At 38.9% G+C, this 16,124-nt stretch overlaps 1 protein-coding gene across 3 annotated transcripts in view; it reads left to right on the top strand.

The window, feature by feature from the left end:
• Positions 1-16,124, top strand: part of ZFP14 (ZFP14 zinc finger protein) — a 66,410-nt gene that overhangs the window by 39,378 nt on the left and 10,908 nt on the right. Inside the window, exons 1-4 of one of the 3 annotated variants that reach the window (XM_019423073.2) lie at positions 1,949-2,684; positions 5,433-5,518; positions 8,784-8,910; positions 9,964-10,059. The exons of 1 other annotated variant lie outside the window; for it this stretch is intronic. In XM_019423073.2, the coding sequence (XP_019278618.1) occupies positions 2,600-2,684; positions 5,433-5,518; positions 8,784-8,910; positions 9,964-10,059 (394 nt within the window). In that variant the 5' untranslated portion in view covers positions 1,949-2,599. Of the gene's footprint in view, positions 1-1,948; positions 2,685-5,432; positions 5,519-8,783; positions 8,911-9,963; positions 10,060-16,124 lie in introns of those variants that run through there. One more of the 3 variants, XM_019423076.2, reaches the window with a different exon arrangement.

Here is a 16,124-nt window from a genome sequence, read left to right as displayed (position 1 = left end):
TGGAATTTGTGACGCTACTGGGCATTGGGTGCCCTGAGGTGTCCTTTCCCTTTCCGCTTAAGGGCCGCACAGATTTCTCGGCCCAGAATGGCTTCGAGTTAGATGCATGAACCCCAGAGTGAAGGCCCCCAACAAAAAGACGGTTTCGAGAACTGCTGCTCTCAGAACCACGGTTTAATCAGAGCTCCCTCGTAAAGGAAATTCGGAGACGGATTCCAGACGTGGCCTTTGTACTCGGCCTTTCTCTGAAGGCTGAGCTTTACCTCCCGGCTCCCTCTTTAATTTCCATCGGGTTATGTGCGTGGTGATGGTGGGAGCAAGTGTGATAGCGGGGGTGTGTTCTGAGTTAGCCAGGTCGGGCTGAGTTCCAAGAAAGGCTCAGTGTCTCAAGATTCCCGTCTTTTTCCCCCCAATCCTGCTGATCTTTAGGAAGGAGAGAAAGAGGAAATAACCATTTTTATGTCTATATCTATTTGTCTATCTAAAGTATATCAGGACGAATTTGTATTTCTTTGTTCCGTGAAATGTAACTTTTATTTTTCTGTGCATGGTTTAAAACCTTTGAGTCTCCTGAGAAAGAATAAAAATCAGTGCGGACTGAAAAGAGAAAAAGCATTTGCATTAATCAGGCCGGGAGACAGGAGACAGATAAAGCCAGCTGCAAAATAGAAATTATTATTTCATGCAGCAACTGTAAAATGCGATCACAACTCCCTCTTTGAGAGATTACAGCTGTTTTACCAGTGAAGCTCCACACTTGCTTTGCTATTTTTTATTTTTATTACTGGAGATACCCAATTGCTAAACTACCCTCCCTTCAAGATAGCACTTAGTCTCCAATTAATCCCAGCCTTTCCTAGTCTTACCTCAGAAACTGCAACCATTCTAGAATTGTTCCCCGCTTCCCATACATTCTCTTCAAAGTCCTTCAGTTGGAACTCAACCCTTTACAAAAGAGCTTTTCTTCTCCTCCTCCATTGCATTCCAACCCATCCTGTGGAATTTCCTCCCTCTCTTAAATCAATAAATCTGATTTTGTTGGACTGTACAGGCTTGTTCCGGGTAGTCTTTAACTGGTTAGGCTTTAACACGGGAAATACCCTATCCGTAGACCTGGAGCTTTGCTCTTCTTTCCCAGTGAATGATAGGGGTGATGAGGTTACTTCCTGCCTCCTCTCCTGTGGGTATTCACATGAACATTTGGCAGTCATTTAATTCCTCCTGTGAGCTGTTGCTTTCTAATCATTTAAATGGCTTGCAAGTAAACCTCCTGAAGGGAGGCCAACTGCAGAGCTTTATTTTAGGCTTTGATTTGTTGAGAGGATTACAGTTCAGTTGGAATCATATGCTAGGTGTCTTTGATCTTCACCTCTGCCCTGAATTCACAAGCAGGGAAAGTTTGGAGATGGTTTAATCGGTGACAGGGTTTTCTGCTTTTGAGGCTTGTAAGGAGTTGCAATGTGACAGGGTTTTTAAGGGAGAGTACTGTGTTAACAAGGGAAGGGAATAGAAGATGCTGGTAGAAATTTGAGAAATGGTTTGAAGTTTTTGACAACATGAGTTGTTTCAGGCCATATATTTATGTGGTTTTATGAGAGGCAGTTTAGTTATGGTACTAAATTACCAGTGTTCTAGTCCTAAAACTGTCAGAGCTGGGTGAATCGGAGTAATTTATTTCATTTCTTTGTGCTACAGTTCTTTCATCTTTAAGAGGATAATGACAGAACCTACTGTATAGGATTGCTTTGAATAGGTGAATTAATATATATAAAGTCCTAAGGGGGCACTTGGGTGGCTCAGTCTTTGGGCGTCCAACTTCGGCTCAGGTCATCATCAGTTCGTGAGTTCCAGCCCCTCATCAGGGTCTGTGCTGACAGCTCGGATGAGACGTTTAAAAAAAATTCTGTGTCTCCGTCTCTCTCTCTGCCCCTCCCCCACTCGCACTCTGTCTCTCTCTCTCAAAAATAAATAAAAATTACAAAAATAAAAAATAAAGTCCTCAGATAATGCTTGACACATAAAAAGTGTTCAGTAGATTTAATAGTTACTATTATGTTGTAATTCCATTTTTTTCACATTTGCTTCATCCATCCACATACTCCCTTTTGTAAATTGTTGTTAATCAAGAGGAATTGCTTATCAATATGAAGTTTGAAATTTATTAGCTAGCATTGTAAGAAAGAGCAAGGCTGAGAAGCTCAAATTTTTCATGGAAGAAGAAAAGAGCAGAAGATAATTTTCTTTAATAATTAGGGAAAGAAGAGTATATAGTATTCTTCATCTTCAGTGCTATAGCTGACTTTTATTTAATGTTTATTTGCTACTTTAAGTGCTTTCTTATATGTAGTGTCTTATTTAATTCTTATAATAACCCTTTGAGATAGAATTTATAATTATCAACTTTTTTTTTTATAGGAGGCGACTAAGGCTGAAAAGTTAAGTAACATGTCCAAGATCACACAGTTAATAACTATCAGAGCTGAGATTTATATCCTGGAAGTGTCACACCAAAGCCCATTTTAGTAATTATAACAGTATGCCAAGTCTCATCATTATGCATACTTAAAAAAATTCTTCCTGCCTCACTCGGTAACCTTTCATGATTGAAGGAAGAGATATTAATCTGATGACAGCAAGAATCATCAAGTTTTGTCCAGATTATACTGAAGCTATGAGGTCTGGAGGTAATGGATTTCCTACAGTAAGATTTATGCTGGGGCGCTGGGTGGCTCATTTGGTTGAGTGTCTGACTTTGGTTCAGGTCATGGTCTCATGGTGTGTGGCTTTCAGCCCCGAGTTGGGCTCAGTGCTAACAGCTCAGAGCCTGGAGTCTGCTTCGAATTCTGTGTCTCTCCTGCTTGTGCTGTCTCTCTCTCTCTCTCCCCCCTTCTTCCTCAAAAATAAACAAACTTAAAAAAACAACTGAAACATGAAAAAAAAGAATTTATAAAAAAAAGATTTGTCACATAGGTTTTTTTTTTTTAATTTTATTTTGATTCCAGTATAGTTAATGTCTCACAGTTTTTATTTTAATGATGATTTATGCAAAGTCAGACTAGTAGGGCAAGGAAATACAATAGTTGTTGGAGGCTTCATAGGCATCTTAGCCTAGTGGATTGGCTCAGAAGCAAAATGAAGTCATTTCTAAGATATGAAAGGAAGCAGTGATGAGACAGCTGTCAGTACTTAAAATACATCAGTCAGGGACTTTTTACCATTGATGTCTAGATAGTACTCCAGCATACATGGGCAAATTCAGTCATAGACTTGGTTCATGAATTAAAAGGTGAAGTAAAAAAGAAGTCACTCAGGAAAAACAGCTGTTCTTAGAATATCCTGAGTTTTTTTTTTCCTCAGGTCAACAGAAGACTGAAAGAAAACCTTGAAATGAGAAAATCTTTTCCTTATTTGAAGTATTTATGTGCTTTAATATGTTTAATGTGGTGGTGTGTGTTGCTGGCTCTTAACTGTAAACATTTTAACTGTTTCTCCTAGGCATACATGTGATTTTTTCTGTCAAAATAGTGTAATACTACAGATGTTGGGATTTTTTTGTAAACACACTGGTTTCACCCATTTCATCAAAATTAGGGCAACATTATCACTTTAAAAAAAATTTTTTTAAGGTTTATTTTTGACAGAGAGAGAGACAGAGCATGAGCCGGGGAAGGGCAGAGAGAGAGGGAGACAGAATCTGAAGCAGGCTCCAGGCTGTCAGCACAGAGCCCGATGCAGGGCTCAAACTCACAGACCCCGAGATCATGACCTGAGCCAAAGTCGGACGCTTAACCGACTGAGCCACCCAGGCACCCAACATCATCACTTTTTAATATTTGCCTAGTTTTCAGTGGTGTAGATGCACTACTGTTTAATAATTTTCCCAGTTAGATTCTTTTCAGCTTTTATTCATTGTAAACCTTATCTGTCAGCATATCTCTGCAGGCATCTTCATGTACATGTGTGAGTAGTTCCTTTATTTTTTGGGTAATGTTTATTTATATTTAAGAGAGAGAGAGTGCAAGCGGGGGAGGAGCAGAGAGTGAGGGATACACAGAATTCGAAGCAGGCTCCAGGCTCCACGCTGTCAGCACAAAGCCCAACATGGGGCTCGAATTCACGAAACTGTGAGATAATGACCTGTGCCGAAGTTGAATGCTTAACTGACTGAGCCACCCAGGTGCCCAATCCTAGGCAGGCTCCACACTGCCAGCGCAGAGCCCGATGCGGGACTCAAACTCATGAACCATGAGATCATGACCTGAGCCGAAGTCAGACGCTCAACCACCTGAGCCACCCAGGAACTCTAGGAGTAGTTCCTGTAGTCTCAAGTGAAGCTCTGGGAACTGGTTCACAGGGTTTATATAGTTATAACATTTAAATGCTGCCTCACATAGTTCTAAATTTGGGCCAAGGTAGTGTCCATTTTCTCATGACCTTGCTAATAAGGGACATCATCAGTCTTTTAGACCTTCCAGTCATGTCACTGTAAAAATAAATTTTTTTTGCTTTATATACATCTTCGTAATTAGTAGTGAGGTTTAATATCTTTTGAAAGGTTATTTCTATTTTTTATTGAATTGCCCTTGGTCAGGTTCCTCTCAATGAAATAGAAATCTAGTCTTGAGAGGCAAAAACCTAAAGTTGAAAGGTAGTGTTTTAGTTAGAGAAATGTGGGCTCAAAACAAAGCTTTGCCACTTAATAGCTGTGACTTTGGGCAAACGATTTCTCCCTTGAGCATTAGTTTCCTGATCTCTTGAGAGATGAGAATACATTGCAGAGCAGTGCTGAGGGTCATCAGGTGATGTATATAAAGCACCCAGCATGTAACAGTTCTCAATGAGTGGTGGTGGTTGACTGACTGCAGTGATCAGGGATCCCCTTGTCTCCACCTTGGATACTGAAAGAGAGGGGGAACGTGCACAGGCTGTCATGGTATGAGAGGTCTTGATTGGGAAACAGAGTAGTGAGTGTCTTGGCTGGGGAAAGGCCAGTGCAGTTTTACAGTGGTAGCAGCTGCCAGGCTCAGTCTGTGGTTTTCAGTCTTCGTATTTAGGAAGTTCAGACAGGATCCTGGAGGGCTCAAGAGGCCGTATATGGATGGTATCGCGTTTTCTCAGCCCTGAAAATTTGTACTGGAGGGAGGAGGAGTCCGATGTCAGGACCAGATCCACATTACTAGATAGGAAACTGGTCACAAGTCCTCAGAAGTATTTGGGCTTTTACATCAAATCCATTATTGTTCAGCTGGGTTCCTTCAGGGCTTGGATTTCTTCAGACTTCTACTCTCCTCCAGGTTTTGTGGGTATGGGATCAGAGTGAGTAGAGTAGTGGGGAGTAGTTAGGAAGTAGGAGTGGAAAAGAAAAAAGCTCACATTAAGTCCTTTTGGAATCTCTGAGGTACATTTGCTTTCATGGCCTCTTTGTCTTCCAGATCTGGCTTATCTGGACTCTGCGGTTCTCCGAAGGGAAATCTTGAAAAGGACTGACCAGTTCTTGCATTTTGAAACCATGGCCCATGTAAGTTATGTTGTTTTTTTTTTCCTTTTTGAAATATTGTTAATTTCTAGGTCATGTGTACATACTTGTTCCTTATCTTGAAACTTCTTATTTAACAGAACTCCATCCAAGAACGTGCTGTCATTCCTGTGAGGATTGGGGACCGACAGCCCAGTGTCCTATCTATATGCCCTTCCATTTTTTCCACTGATGTGAACTGTCTCCTAGCTACTACAAAATCTGTCAAGAGCCATGAGCAAGCAAAAGTGAAATGCCTTGAGAAAAATGCAGGCATTCTCTGCAGAATGTCCCCTTGTTAACATTTCCCAATAAACAGCTTTTGATTTTAATATTTAAACTTCAGAGTAAGTTTATTTCTCTGAATACAATGATTTTTTGTCTGGTTTTATGTAGGAAAAATTTGTGTCCCCAATACACAATTTGACATCGTTTCAAAGTTTTTTGAACTTTTTATTGGCATATAACATACATAGAGGAAAGTGCATGAATCATAAGTGTGTAGCTGAATGAATTATCATAAATTGAGCACATCTATGCTGTCAGCACTCAGGTTGAGAAAGAGAATATTACAAGTACCTCAGATGCCCCCTCTTTCAGTCACTCCCTACCCACCCAGCTCAGATACAACCACTGTCCTGACTTCTAACACCGTAAATGAATTTGCCATTTTTAGAACTTTGTGTAAGTGAAATTATATAGTTCAGTGCCGCCTTTTTTTTAACGAAAAATAATGTGTGGGAGAGTCTCGTTATATTTCAAACATAGTTGCTAGACTGTTAGAACCATCTGCAGATGTTTTGAGATGCATACAGATATCATTAAAGAGGATGTGTGTATCTGGTGCTGCTGGTGATAAAGGAGGTGTCAGAACAGCATACTGAGTGTGAGACATCCTGTTGTTATGTTCTTGTTAGAAATGCATTTTCATAGCGCACTTAACATGTAGCCCCTGTGTAGTATAAAATGAGTTTCTAAAAAGTTGGGAAAGTATTGAAGAAATTGTGGGGAAAGAAACAAAGCAAGTGAGAAAAGTGAATTCAGTAAAAGAGACAAAATACAAAAGATGTGTGCTCAGTAACCCATGTGTACTATAATTCTATACTGGAGGGAAATGGAGGCTAGTTGGAGACTTGGAATTGATTTATAATGCAGTGTAATTCTTTGCTTCTAAGTGATGGGAAAATAGGCACCTGTTTGATGATGTAGTATTAGAATGTCTGATATTCAGGGATGGGTTATTGGTATTAAGTGAGAGATCCTTGTTTTGAATTTTCTCTGAAGATCTGTGGTTTGATGAAAGAGAATTTGGTCCTATTTGTTTACAGGGAAAACTCCAGATTTCTCCACAGACTTGTTTTCCAAGTACATATGATGAGGCTTAGTATTGATTGGTCTCAGTCTCTGTATGTGTTGAGATCTTATGGTATGAAAGGCTTTTCGGATTGGGTGGATTAGGTAAGGGCTGTAATTGGGGCCTTGTATTGTAAGGCATAACATTTCATGTGCCGACCTGATACCTTTATCAGGGCTCCAGAGGCCTAAATGTGAGTTCCCTGCTCTTGTCAGAGCAGAAAAGACTCCCCACAGCTAGTTTTCCTATCAGGCAGATGACCTAAACCCTTCCTGGTTCTCACTGTAAAGGGTTTCACCTTCCTGCCAGCGCACAGAATTATTCAGACAAGCCAGTCACATTCTGTGGGAATCAGGGACACCTTACCCTCTTTTTACTACAAAGCCTGCCTCCCACAGACCCTGCTTGTTCACTCCATTCCTGAGTGCAACCCCTGTGTGGCCCTGCATGATGTGTGGTGCCCTCCTACCCCGGGCTGTGAGTATACATGTCTAATAAATGCTGTCAATCTCATCTGTCCAGCATCCGGTATTGAGCCACCTCATGCTGATTAGGGCAAGGGATCTCTCCCTCGCCAGTGCCTGTGATTCGGAAGTAATCAGCAGAACTGCGAATAGAGAGATCAAGAATCATCTCCTGTAAACCCTGAGAGAAGAATACCAGGAGCAAAGTTCCTTGTGTAGTTTTATAGGATGTACTGGTTTAGAGCAAGGTTTCTCAACCTTGGGACTATTAATATTTTGAGCCAGAGAATCTTTTATTGTGGGGGCTGTCTTTTACATTGTGGGATGTCTCAGAGTATCCCTGGCCTTTACCAACTAGATGCCTGTAACACTCACACCCTTTCCCCCCAGTCGTGACGACCAAAACTGTCTCCATACATGGTCAGTTGTCTTCTGGGGAGTAAAATCATGCCTTAGTGAAAACACTGGTCCAGGGTGATATCATCATGGTTCAGTGTCCTCTAACTAGGTATGAGGAAGGGTGTTCGGTGAGGGGTGGTAGATGATAAAGAGTAAGGTCATCTAGGTGCATAAGTAATAGACAATGTAGGCTGTGAGAGCTGAGGAAGATTTTTGAAATTGTATTGAAATAAAATATCTGAATAGGAAAAGAGAGTGGTTGAATCTGATATATTAAAAATGTGGACTGGCATGTAGCAATTATTTTAAAGTTTACTAAAGAATTGGTCCTTGGGGCGCCTGGGTGGCTCAGTCGGTTGAGCGTCCAGCTTTAGCTCAGGTCATGATCTCACACTCCATGAGTTCGAGCCCTGCATTGGGCTCTGTGCTGACAGCTCAGAGCCTGGAGCCTGCTTCAGATTCTGTGTCTCCCTCTCTCTCTGCCCCTCAGCTGCTCATGCTCTGTCTCTCTCTGTCTCAAAAATAAATAAAAACATGTAAAAAAAAAAAAGAATTGGTCCTTCTAGGGAAAATCTGACTTTATGATTAACTTGAGTCTGTTTTCTTAGAAGAGGTATTATTGTACGTTTGGGAGCAGTTTTTATCAATATTTTTTTCATGATCATTAAAGGGCAAAGAAGGTGGAAGACATATTTTCCATGAATTTGTGGTGGAGACACATAGCTTGCTGAAGGCTTGTGTATATGGTTTCATTTAATTGGGACTTTTTTGGGTCATTTTATTCATTTCCAGATATTTTGGGGTAGAAAATTAATCTTATCTTCAACCACAGGACTATTCAAGACACGCAGCACTGTGCTTCAGTGATACCAATTTTCTTACTGTTCCCTATACATACATTTTTAGCCCTACCCTATTTGCTTGTTATGTGGCCCCTTCTCTGCATTGCAGTCCTCGATCTTTTAAGTCGTCTTTTCTTTTAAGAAATATTTCATTTATTTTCACAGGTAATACATGAGGTGTTTTTTGTTTCTGTTTGTTTTTTTTTCAGGGTTCAGTGACATTCAGGGATGTGGCCATAGACTTCTCACAGGAAGAATGGGAATTCCTGGACTCGGCTCAAAGAGACTTATATAGGGATGTGATGTGGGAGAATTATAGTAATTTCATCTCACTAGGTAAGGCTATTTATCCCAAATTATGTTGGCTTTCTCTTCTGCCAATTTCAGGACTATGATTTGAGAAACAAGATATTTTTTTTCTCTGTGTTCCAAAGGAATGGTTTCAGCTTTGTTAGTTTGGAAATAGGCCACTTCATTGCTTTCATCCTGCTATATCCTTCATATTTTCTCCAGTCTCTGTAATTTCCTTGTTTCACTGATATCCAAGGGACTGGGTTTGAATTCTGGATTGCTTACAACAGAAGCATTATCCAAGAAATCAGATTTTATATTATATTTGAGCCCAGATTTGATTCAAATGCTCAACACTCTTTCCTAATCCACCTGCAAGAAGAATACCTAAACACAGGGGTTTTGAGTCTGTCTAAAAACCAGGGGAGCCTGTAGAGCTTATACAGCACGAAATGGATTCACAAACTTCAAGTAAATGCATTCTGTTTCTTATAACAGAGGTATTCAGTTCTACATGCTTTGTGGTTGAAATTTAAAATCTAAGAACTTTGCACTTAACATTGAATGGATAATCCTATAAAGGATCAGAAGATGTGTCAGGAAGATAACTCTCCTTTCAGCAAACTGATAATGATAAAAAAGTTAATACACTCACATATTATATGTATATATACATATAACTGCATATACTTGTGCTTAGATACTATTCTTAGTATTGTGCATTATTAATTAATTATCACAACTCTGTAAGAAATCTACTATCATTATCCTCATTTCAGATGAGAAAACTTAGGTATAAGAGGTTAATAATTTGCTGAGGTAACACAGCAACAAAGGCAGGATTTGAATTCAGGCATTCTGGATCCAGGTTCTTACTGCCTCTCAAGAGAGTTTGTATGAGTTTAAATTATATTAAGGCCTGTTCTTAACCATCTGTTCCTAAGGTTACCCTAATATGAGTGTTCTTCAACTCCCTTGCATTTCTTCGCTCTTAGGCTCTATAAAGTACCATTTTGATCTGTAATTAATGACAAATTTAACCAAATTTGAACCTGACTTTTGGACTTACAGTTTCATGTCACATTACCTTTTAAGCAGAACCTTCCATTTCTAAACCAGATGTGATTACCTTATTGGATGAAGGGAAGGAGCCCTGGATGGTTATAAGGGAAGGGACCAGAAGACACTACCCTGGTGAGTGAGGGCTGAGCAGGATGGGGAATTAATTACTACAGGTAATAGCTAAACCTGTTAGCCTTGAGAGGTTGTTGGAAGTCTCTCTTTGAGAGCCCATGGCCTATGGAGAAAAGGCCTGAGACCTGGGAAACAAATTAAAATCTTTTTTTTTTTTAATGTTTATTTATTTTTGAGAGAGAAAGAGAGAGACAGAGTGCAAGCAGGGGAGGGCAGAGAGAGAGGGCGACACAAAATCCAAAGCAAGCTCCAGGCTCTGAGCTGTCAGCACAGAGCCCAACATGGGGCTCAAACTCATGAACCATGAGATCATGACCTGAGCTGAAGTCGGACGCTTAACGAACTGAGCCATCCAGGCGCTCCCAAATGAAAATCTTTTAAGACTAGACTCCAAAGGAGCTGCCTGTTGACCTGTATTACAACTCTTCTCATCTCTCATATTTTTCTCCTACTACAAAGAGAGCAGATATTCTCAATGGAAGAAAAAAAGAAGATAATAAATATGAGGTGAAATCAACAAGATAGAAAAAGTAGAAGAAAATTAATAAAGCCAAAAGTTGATTTCTTGAAAAGATCAACAAAATTGGTAAATACCTAGCTTGACTCATTTAGAAAAAAAGTGCTCACTTTGGCAACACATGTTCTAAAAAAAAGAAAAAAAGAAACACAACATCAGTTTTTAACACTAGGAATGAAAGAGTAACAGAGTTATTGCTTCACATCCTATAGCCATTAAAAGAATAATAAAAGAATGCCATGAATAATTTTATGCCAATAAAATGGACATCTTAAGTGAAATGGAAAAATTCCTTGAAAAACGTAATTACCAGAACTGACACAAGAAAAAAAATACAAGTAACTTTATATCTATTAAAATAATTTAATTCATAATCATAAATCTTTCCACAAAGAAAACACCAGGCCCACATGGCTTCACTGGTGAATTCTATTAAATATTTAAGGAAGAAATACCAGCAATGTTAACAAATTCCTTCATAAGAGGAAAGAGCTCTCAACTCGTTTTCTGAGAATAGCATAAATGTTACAGTGTGTCCTGACAAGGAAATCACTAAACGGGGGAAAAATTGCAGACTTATTATCCTTCATGAACATAGATGTAAAATCATAAGAAAATATTAGTAAGTCATATTCAGTAATATATAAAAATGATCAAGTACAGTTTATTCCAGGAATGCAAGGTTGGTTTAACATTCTAGAATTAATGTAAAAAAAATTATGTGTAATTCGCTGTATTAACAGAAATGAGGGAAACCATGTGATCGTGTCCATAGATGTAAAAATAGTATATAACAAAATTCAACATCCATTCATGATAAAAATTTTCAGGAAACCAAAAACTGAAGGGAGCTTCCTCAAAAAATACTGCTAAAAAAAATTTACTACATTATAAACTTCATCATACTTGATTAAAGAATTCCCCCCTAAGATTGGGAGCAAGACAAGAGTGCCTACGTTTCCCATATCTGCTTAACACTGTATTGAAGGTCCTAGCATTGCAATACAACAAGAAAAATAAGAGACATAAAATAAAAAAGAAGTTAAACTCTCTTTGGAGATTGCATGATTATGTACATAGAAAATCCTAACGAATCAAAACAAGTACTCAAAGTAATAAATGATCACAGATCACAGGATGCAAGGTTAATATACAAAAATCAATTATATTTTTATATACTGGTAGTGAAAAAATTAGGAAAGTAAGGAAAATTAAGTCAATTAAAAAATTGCAAGCAAATTAAGTCAGTTTACAATAGTGTCAACAAAAATACTAAGGAATAAATTTGATAAAACATGTAAGACCTCTATGCTAAAAGTCATGGAACATTCCTAAGAGAAAGACCTGAAATGAAGAGAGACCTTTTTGGGGATGAGAAAACTCAGTATTGTTAAAATGTCAATTTTATAGATTTTAAGAATCTGATTCCAAAATCTATATGGCAAAACAATGGACTTAGCATTTCTAAAGTAATCTTGGAAAAGGAAGAATATGTTATAGGACTTAGACTACATGACTTCAAGATACTTCAAGATGTATTATATAACTATGGTAATCAAGACATTGAGTATTAGATAAGGTATAAGTAGAAGATAAGTATTAGATCAACAAACAGGACAGAACAGAGATCCTAGAGGTGGAACTTACACATACTTAAAAGACCATTTATTTTTTTCCTTTTGAGGAAAGGAAATTTTTTTTTCAACAAATGGTGCTGGAATAACCGGGAAAACCAGTCTTGACCTCTACTTCATTCAAAAATTAATTTAAGATGGGGGTGCCTGGGTGGCTCAGTCTATTAAGCGTCTGACTCTTGATTTCAGTTCAGGTCATGATCTCACAGTTTTGAGTTTGAGCCCTGCATCAGGCTGTGTGCTGACAGCACAGGGCCTGCTTGTGTTTCTCTGTCTCCATCTCTCTCTGTTCCTTCCCAGCTCATGCACTCTCTCTCTCTCAAAATAAAGAAATAAACTTAAAAAAATTAATTTAGGATGCATTTTAGACTTAAATATAAAAACTAAACATAAAAAATATAAAAAGCCAGATATAGGGGTGCCTGGGTGGCTCTGTTGGTTAAGCGTCCAACTTCAGCTCAGGACTTCAGCTCAGGTCATGATCTCATGGTTTGTGGGTTCGAGCCCCATGTCGGGCTCTGTGCTGACAGCTTGGAGCCTGGAACCTGCTTTGGATTCTGTGTCTCCCTCTCTCTCTGCCCCTCCTCTGCTCATGCTCTGTCTCTCTCTGTCTCTCAAAAATAAATAAATGTTAAAAAAAATTTTTTTAAAGAAAAGCCAGATATAGAAGTTAACTATACGGGTGCCAGATGGCTCAGTCGGTTGAGCATCTGACCATTGATTTCAGCTCAGGTCATGATCCCAGGGTCGTGGGATTGAACCCCACATCATTGTTTGTGCTGAGTGTGGAGCCTGCTTGAAATTCTCTTTCCCTCCCCAAATTTCACATGCTCGCTCACTGTCTCTCTCAAAAAAAGTTAAATATAAAAAAGAAAAAGTTTTAAAACTAAATATGAATTTTATATAAAAAATATGAAAGCTAGGGGTGCCTGGCTAGTTCAGTTGGAGAAGCATGTGACTCTTGATCTTGGGGTTTGAGCCCCATGTTGGGTGTAGGAATTAGTAGAAAAAATTAAAAATCACCTTTAAAAAATGTATGAAAGCTAAATATAAAGCTTTTAGAGGAAAACTAGGAGAATGACTTAGTAGTAAGCAAAGGCTTCTTAGGTAAAGGCAATAACCATAAAAATAAAAAATTGACAAATCAGACCTTATCCAAATTGAAAACTTTAATATACCAGTAAAAAAATTATACCAATAAAAATAGATAAGTCACAGACTGAGAGAAAATAGCAAGAAAACATATCCAACAAAGGAACAACATATACTACAATTCAACACCATAATGATAACCCAAATAAGAATGGGTAAAAGTTACATCTATACCATGGAATAATGCTCAGCAATAAAAAGAAAGAAACTATTGATAGACACGATAGCTTAAGTGAACCTCAAGGTAATTGTGAATCTCAAGGTAATTATGCTGAGTGAGAAAAACCAATCACAAAAAGTTATATACCACATGACCTTAATTATGTAACATTTATGAAGGGTACCTGGCTGGCTCAATGGGTAAAGAATGTAACATTTATGAAATATCAAAATTGTAGAGGGGCGCCTGGGTGGCTCAGTCGGTTGAGCGTCCAACTTCGGCTCAGGTCATGATCTCGTGTTCTGTGAGTTCAAGCCCCATGTCAGGCTCTGTGCTGACAGCTCAGAGTCTGGAGCCTGCTTCTGATTCTGTGTCTTCCTCTCTCTCTGCCCCTCCCCCACTCATGCTTTGTCTCTCTCTGTCAAAAATAAATATGAATAAACATTTAAAAAAATTTTTTTTAAATTGTAGAGATGAAAATGAATTAATCATTGCCAAGGGTTAGGATATAGAAAAGTGAAGGGGTGTTTAGGGCCATAAAGGAATAACACAAGGGAGTCTTGTGGTTATGGTACAGTGAGTATCTTGTTTGTGATGGTAATTATTCAAGTTTATGATAAATTTTTTAAGTTTTTTTTTTTTTTTCTTTTTTTTATTGGTGGGTGGTGGGGAAGGGGCAAAGAGAGAGGGGGACAAAGGATCTGAAGCAGACTCTCCGAGGACAGCAGAGAACCCGACACGGGGCTCCAACTCACAAACTATGAGGTCATGACCTGAGTTGAAGGCAGACATTTAACTGACTGTGCCACCCAGGCACCCACCCTACATGATAAAATTTTTAAATTGCATAGGACCATGTACAGTTGAGCCTTGAACAATATGCATTTGAACTGTGTGGGTCCACTTATACATGGATTTTTTCCAATAAATATAGTACAATACTATAAATGGATTGTCTCTTCCATGTTTTTCTTCTTTATGTTTCTCTTAACATTTTCTAGCTCACTTTATCGTAAGAATACAGTATATACTATCACATATAAAATATGTGTTAATCAAATGTTTACTGTATCAGTAAGGCTTCTGGTCAACACTAGGCTATTAGTTGTTTCTGGGGAGTCAAAGTTTACTCAGATTTTCAATTGCATGGGGAGTTGGCATCCCTAACCCTGCATTATTCAGGGGTCAACTCTACATACACACAAGGGCGTGTATAACTGGTGAAATCTAAATGAGCTCTATGGATTATACCAGTGTTAATTCTTGGTTTGACTATTATTCTATGGTTATGTAAGATGTTAACATTGAGAGAGGCTGGGTGAAGGTTGCGTGAGACTTTGCTGTTATTTCTTTGTAGCCTCCTAAGAATCTACAGTTATTTTAAACTAAGAAGTAAACAAAAATGTCCCATTAGGGATGATGAGTAAAAGATTTAAACAAAGAGAGGGGCTACTCTTTTTTATGATCAGTGATTATAATTCATTTATATCTGAATCCGTTATATTAACTTGAGCTGCCATAACAAAATACAATAGATGGGGTGATTTAAACAACAGAAACTTGCTTTCCTATAGTTGTGGAGGCTGGAAATCTGAGATTAGCATTTGGGTGCTCCAGTAAGGGCTGTCTTCCCGGCTTGCAGATCATCCCTTCTCATATTGTCCTCATATGCCAGAGAGAGAGAGAGAGACAGATCTCTTAACAAGGCCACCAGTCCTATTGGATTAGGAGCCTGATGACTTCATTTAACCTTAATTACCTCTAAAAGCACTATTGCCGAATACAGTCACATTGGCTGGTTAGGGCTTTAGTGTATAACTTTGGAAGGACACAGTTCAGTGCATAGCAATATCTATCTATATAGGATCCAGTTTCTTTCCAGGTTCTGTTTTGATTAGTTTAAATGTCTTTGGTTGCCTAAAAATGTATTCGTTCATTGAGTACCCAATCTAGCACTGTGCTGGACACCAGTGGAACAATTGTGAACAAGAATGATAGGTTCCAGCAGTCAGTTTATGTTTTAACAGGAGTAGGACATTAAGTAAACAAGTAAATGAATAAATAATATTAGGTGGTGACAAGTATTATTAAGAAAAGTGAGGGGCTCTTGGGAGACTCAGTCGGTTAAGTGTCTCACTCTGGAGATGGAGCCGTGCATCAGGCTCTGCACTGACAGCACAGAGCCTGCTTAGGATTCTCTCTCTCCCCTCCCCTCCCCCGCCTGTGTGCATGTGCTCTGTCTCTCTCAAGCTTAAAAAAGTGAGAAGAGTAAGGGAATAGAAATTAGCAGGCGTAGACAGGTTTATTTTAGGCTGGTTAGGCTTTTTGAGGAGGCAATAGTTGAGTGGAGACATGAAAAAGAACTCAGGTTATAGGAATATCTAAAGCAAAAGCAGATCTAGGGGCATCTGGGTGGCTCAGTCAGTTCGGCATCTGACTTTGGTTCAGGTCATGATCTCACAGTTGTGAGTTCGAGCCCCACGTCACGTCAGGCTCTGTGCTAACAACTCAGAGCCTAGAGCCTGCTTCGGATTCTGACTCTTCCTCTCTCTCTTTGCCCCTCCACCACTTACGCTCTGTCTCTCTTTCACCCTCTCTCAAA

This window comes from Panthera pardus, unplaced genomic scaffold (genome assembly GCF_024362965.1).
Source record: "Panthera pardus isolate Hobbes unplaced genomic scaffold, ASM2436296v1 HiC_scaffold_18, whole genome shotgun sequence".
Taxonomy (NCBI): Eukaryota; Metazoa; Chordata; class Mammalia; order Carnivora; family Felidae; genus Panthera; species Panthera pardus.
Note: the sequence above shows the minus strand (reverse complement) of the source record. Positions and strands in the feature narration are given on the sequence as shown.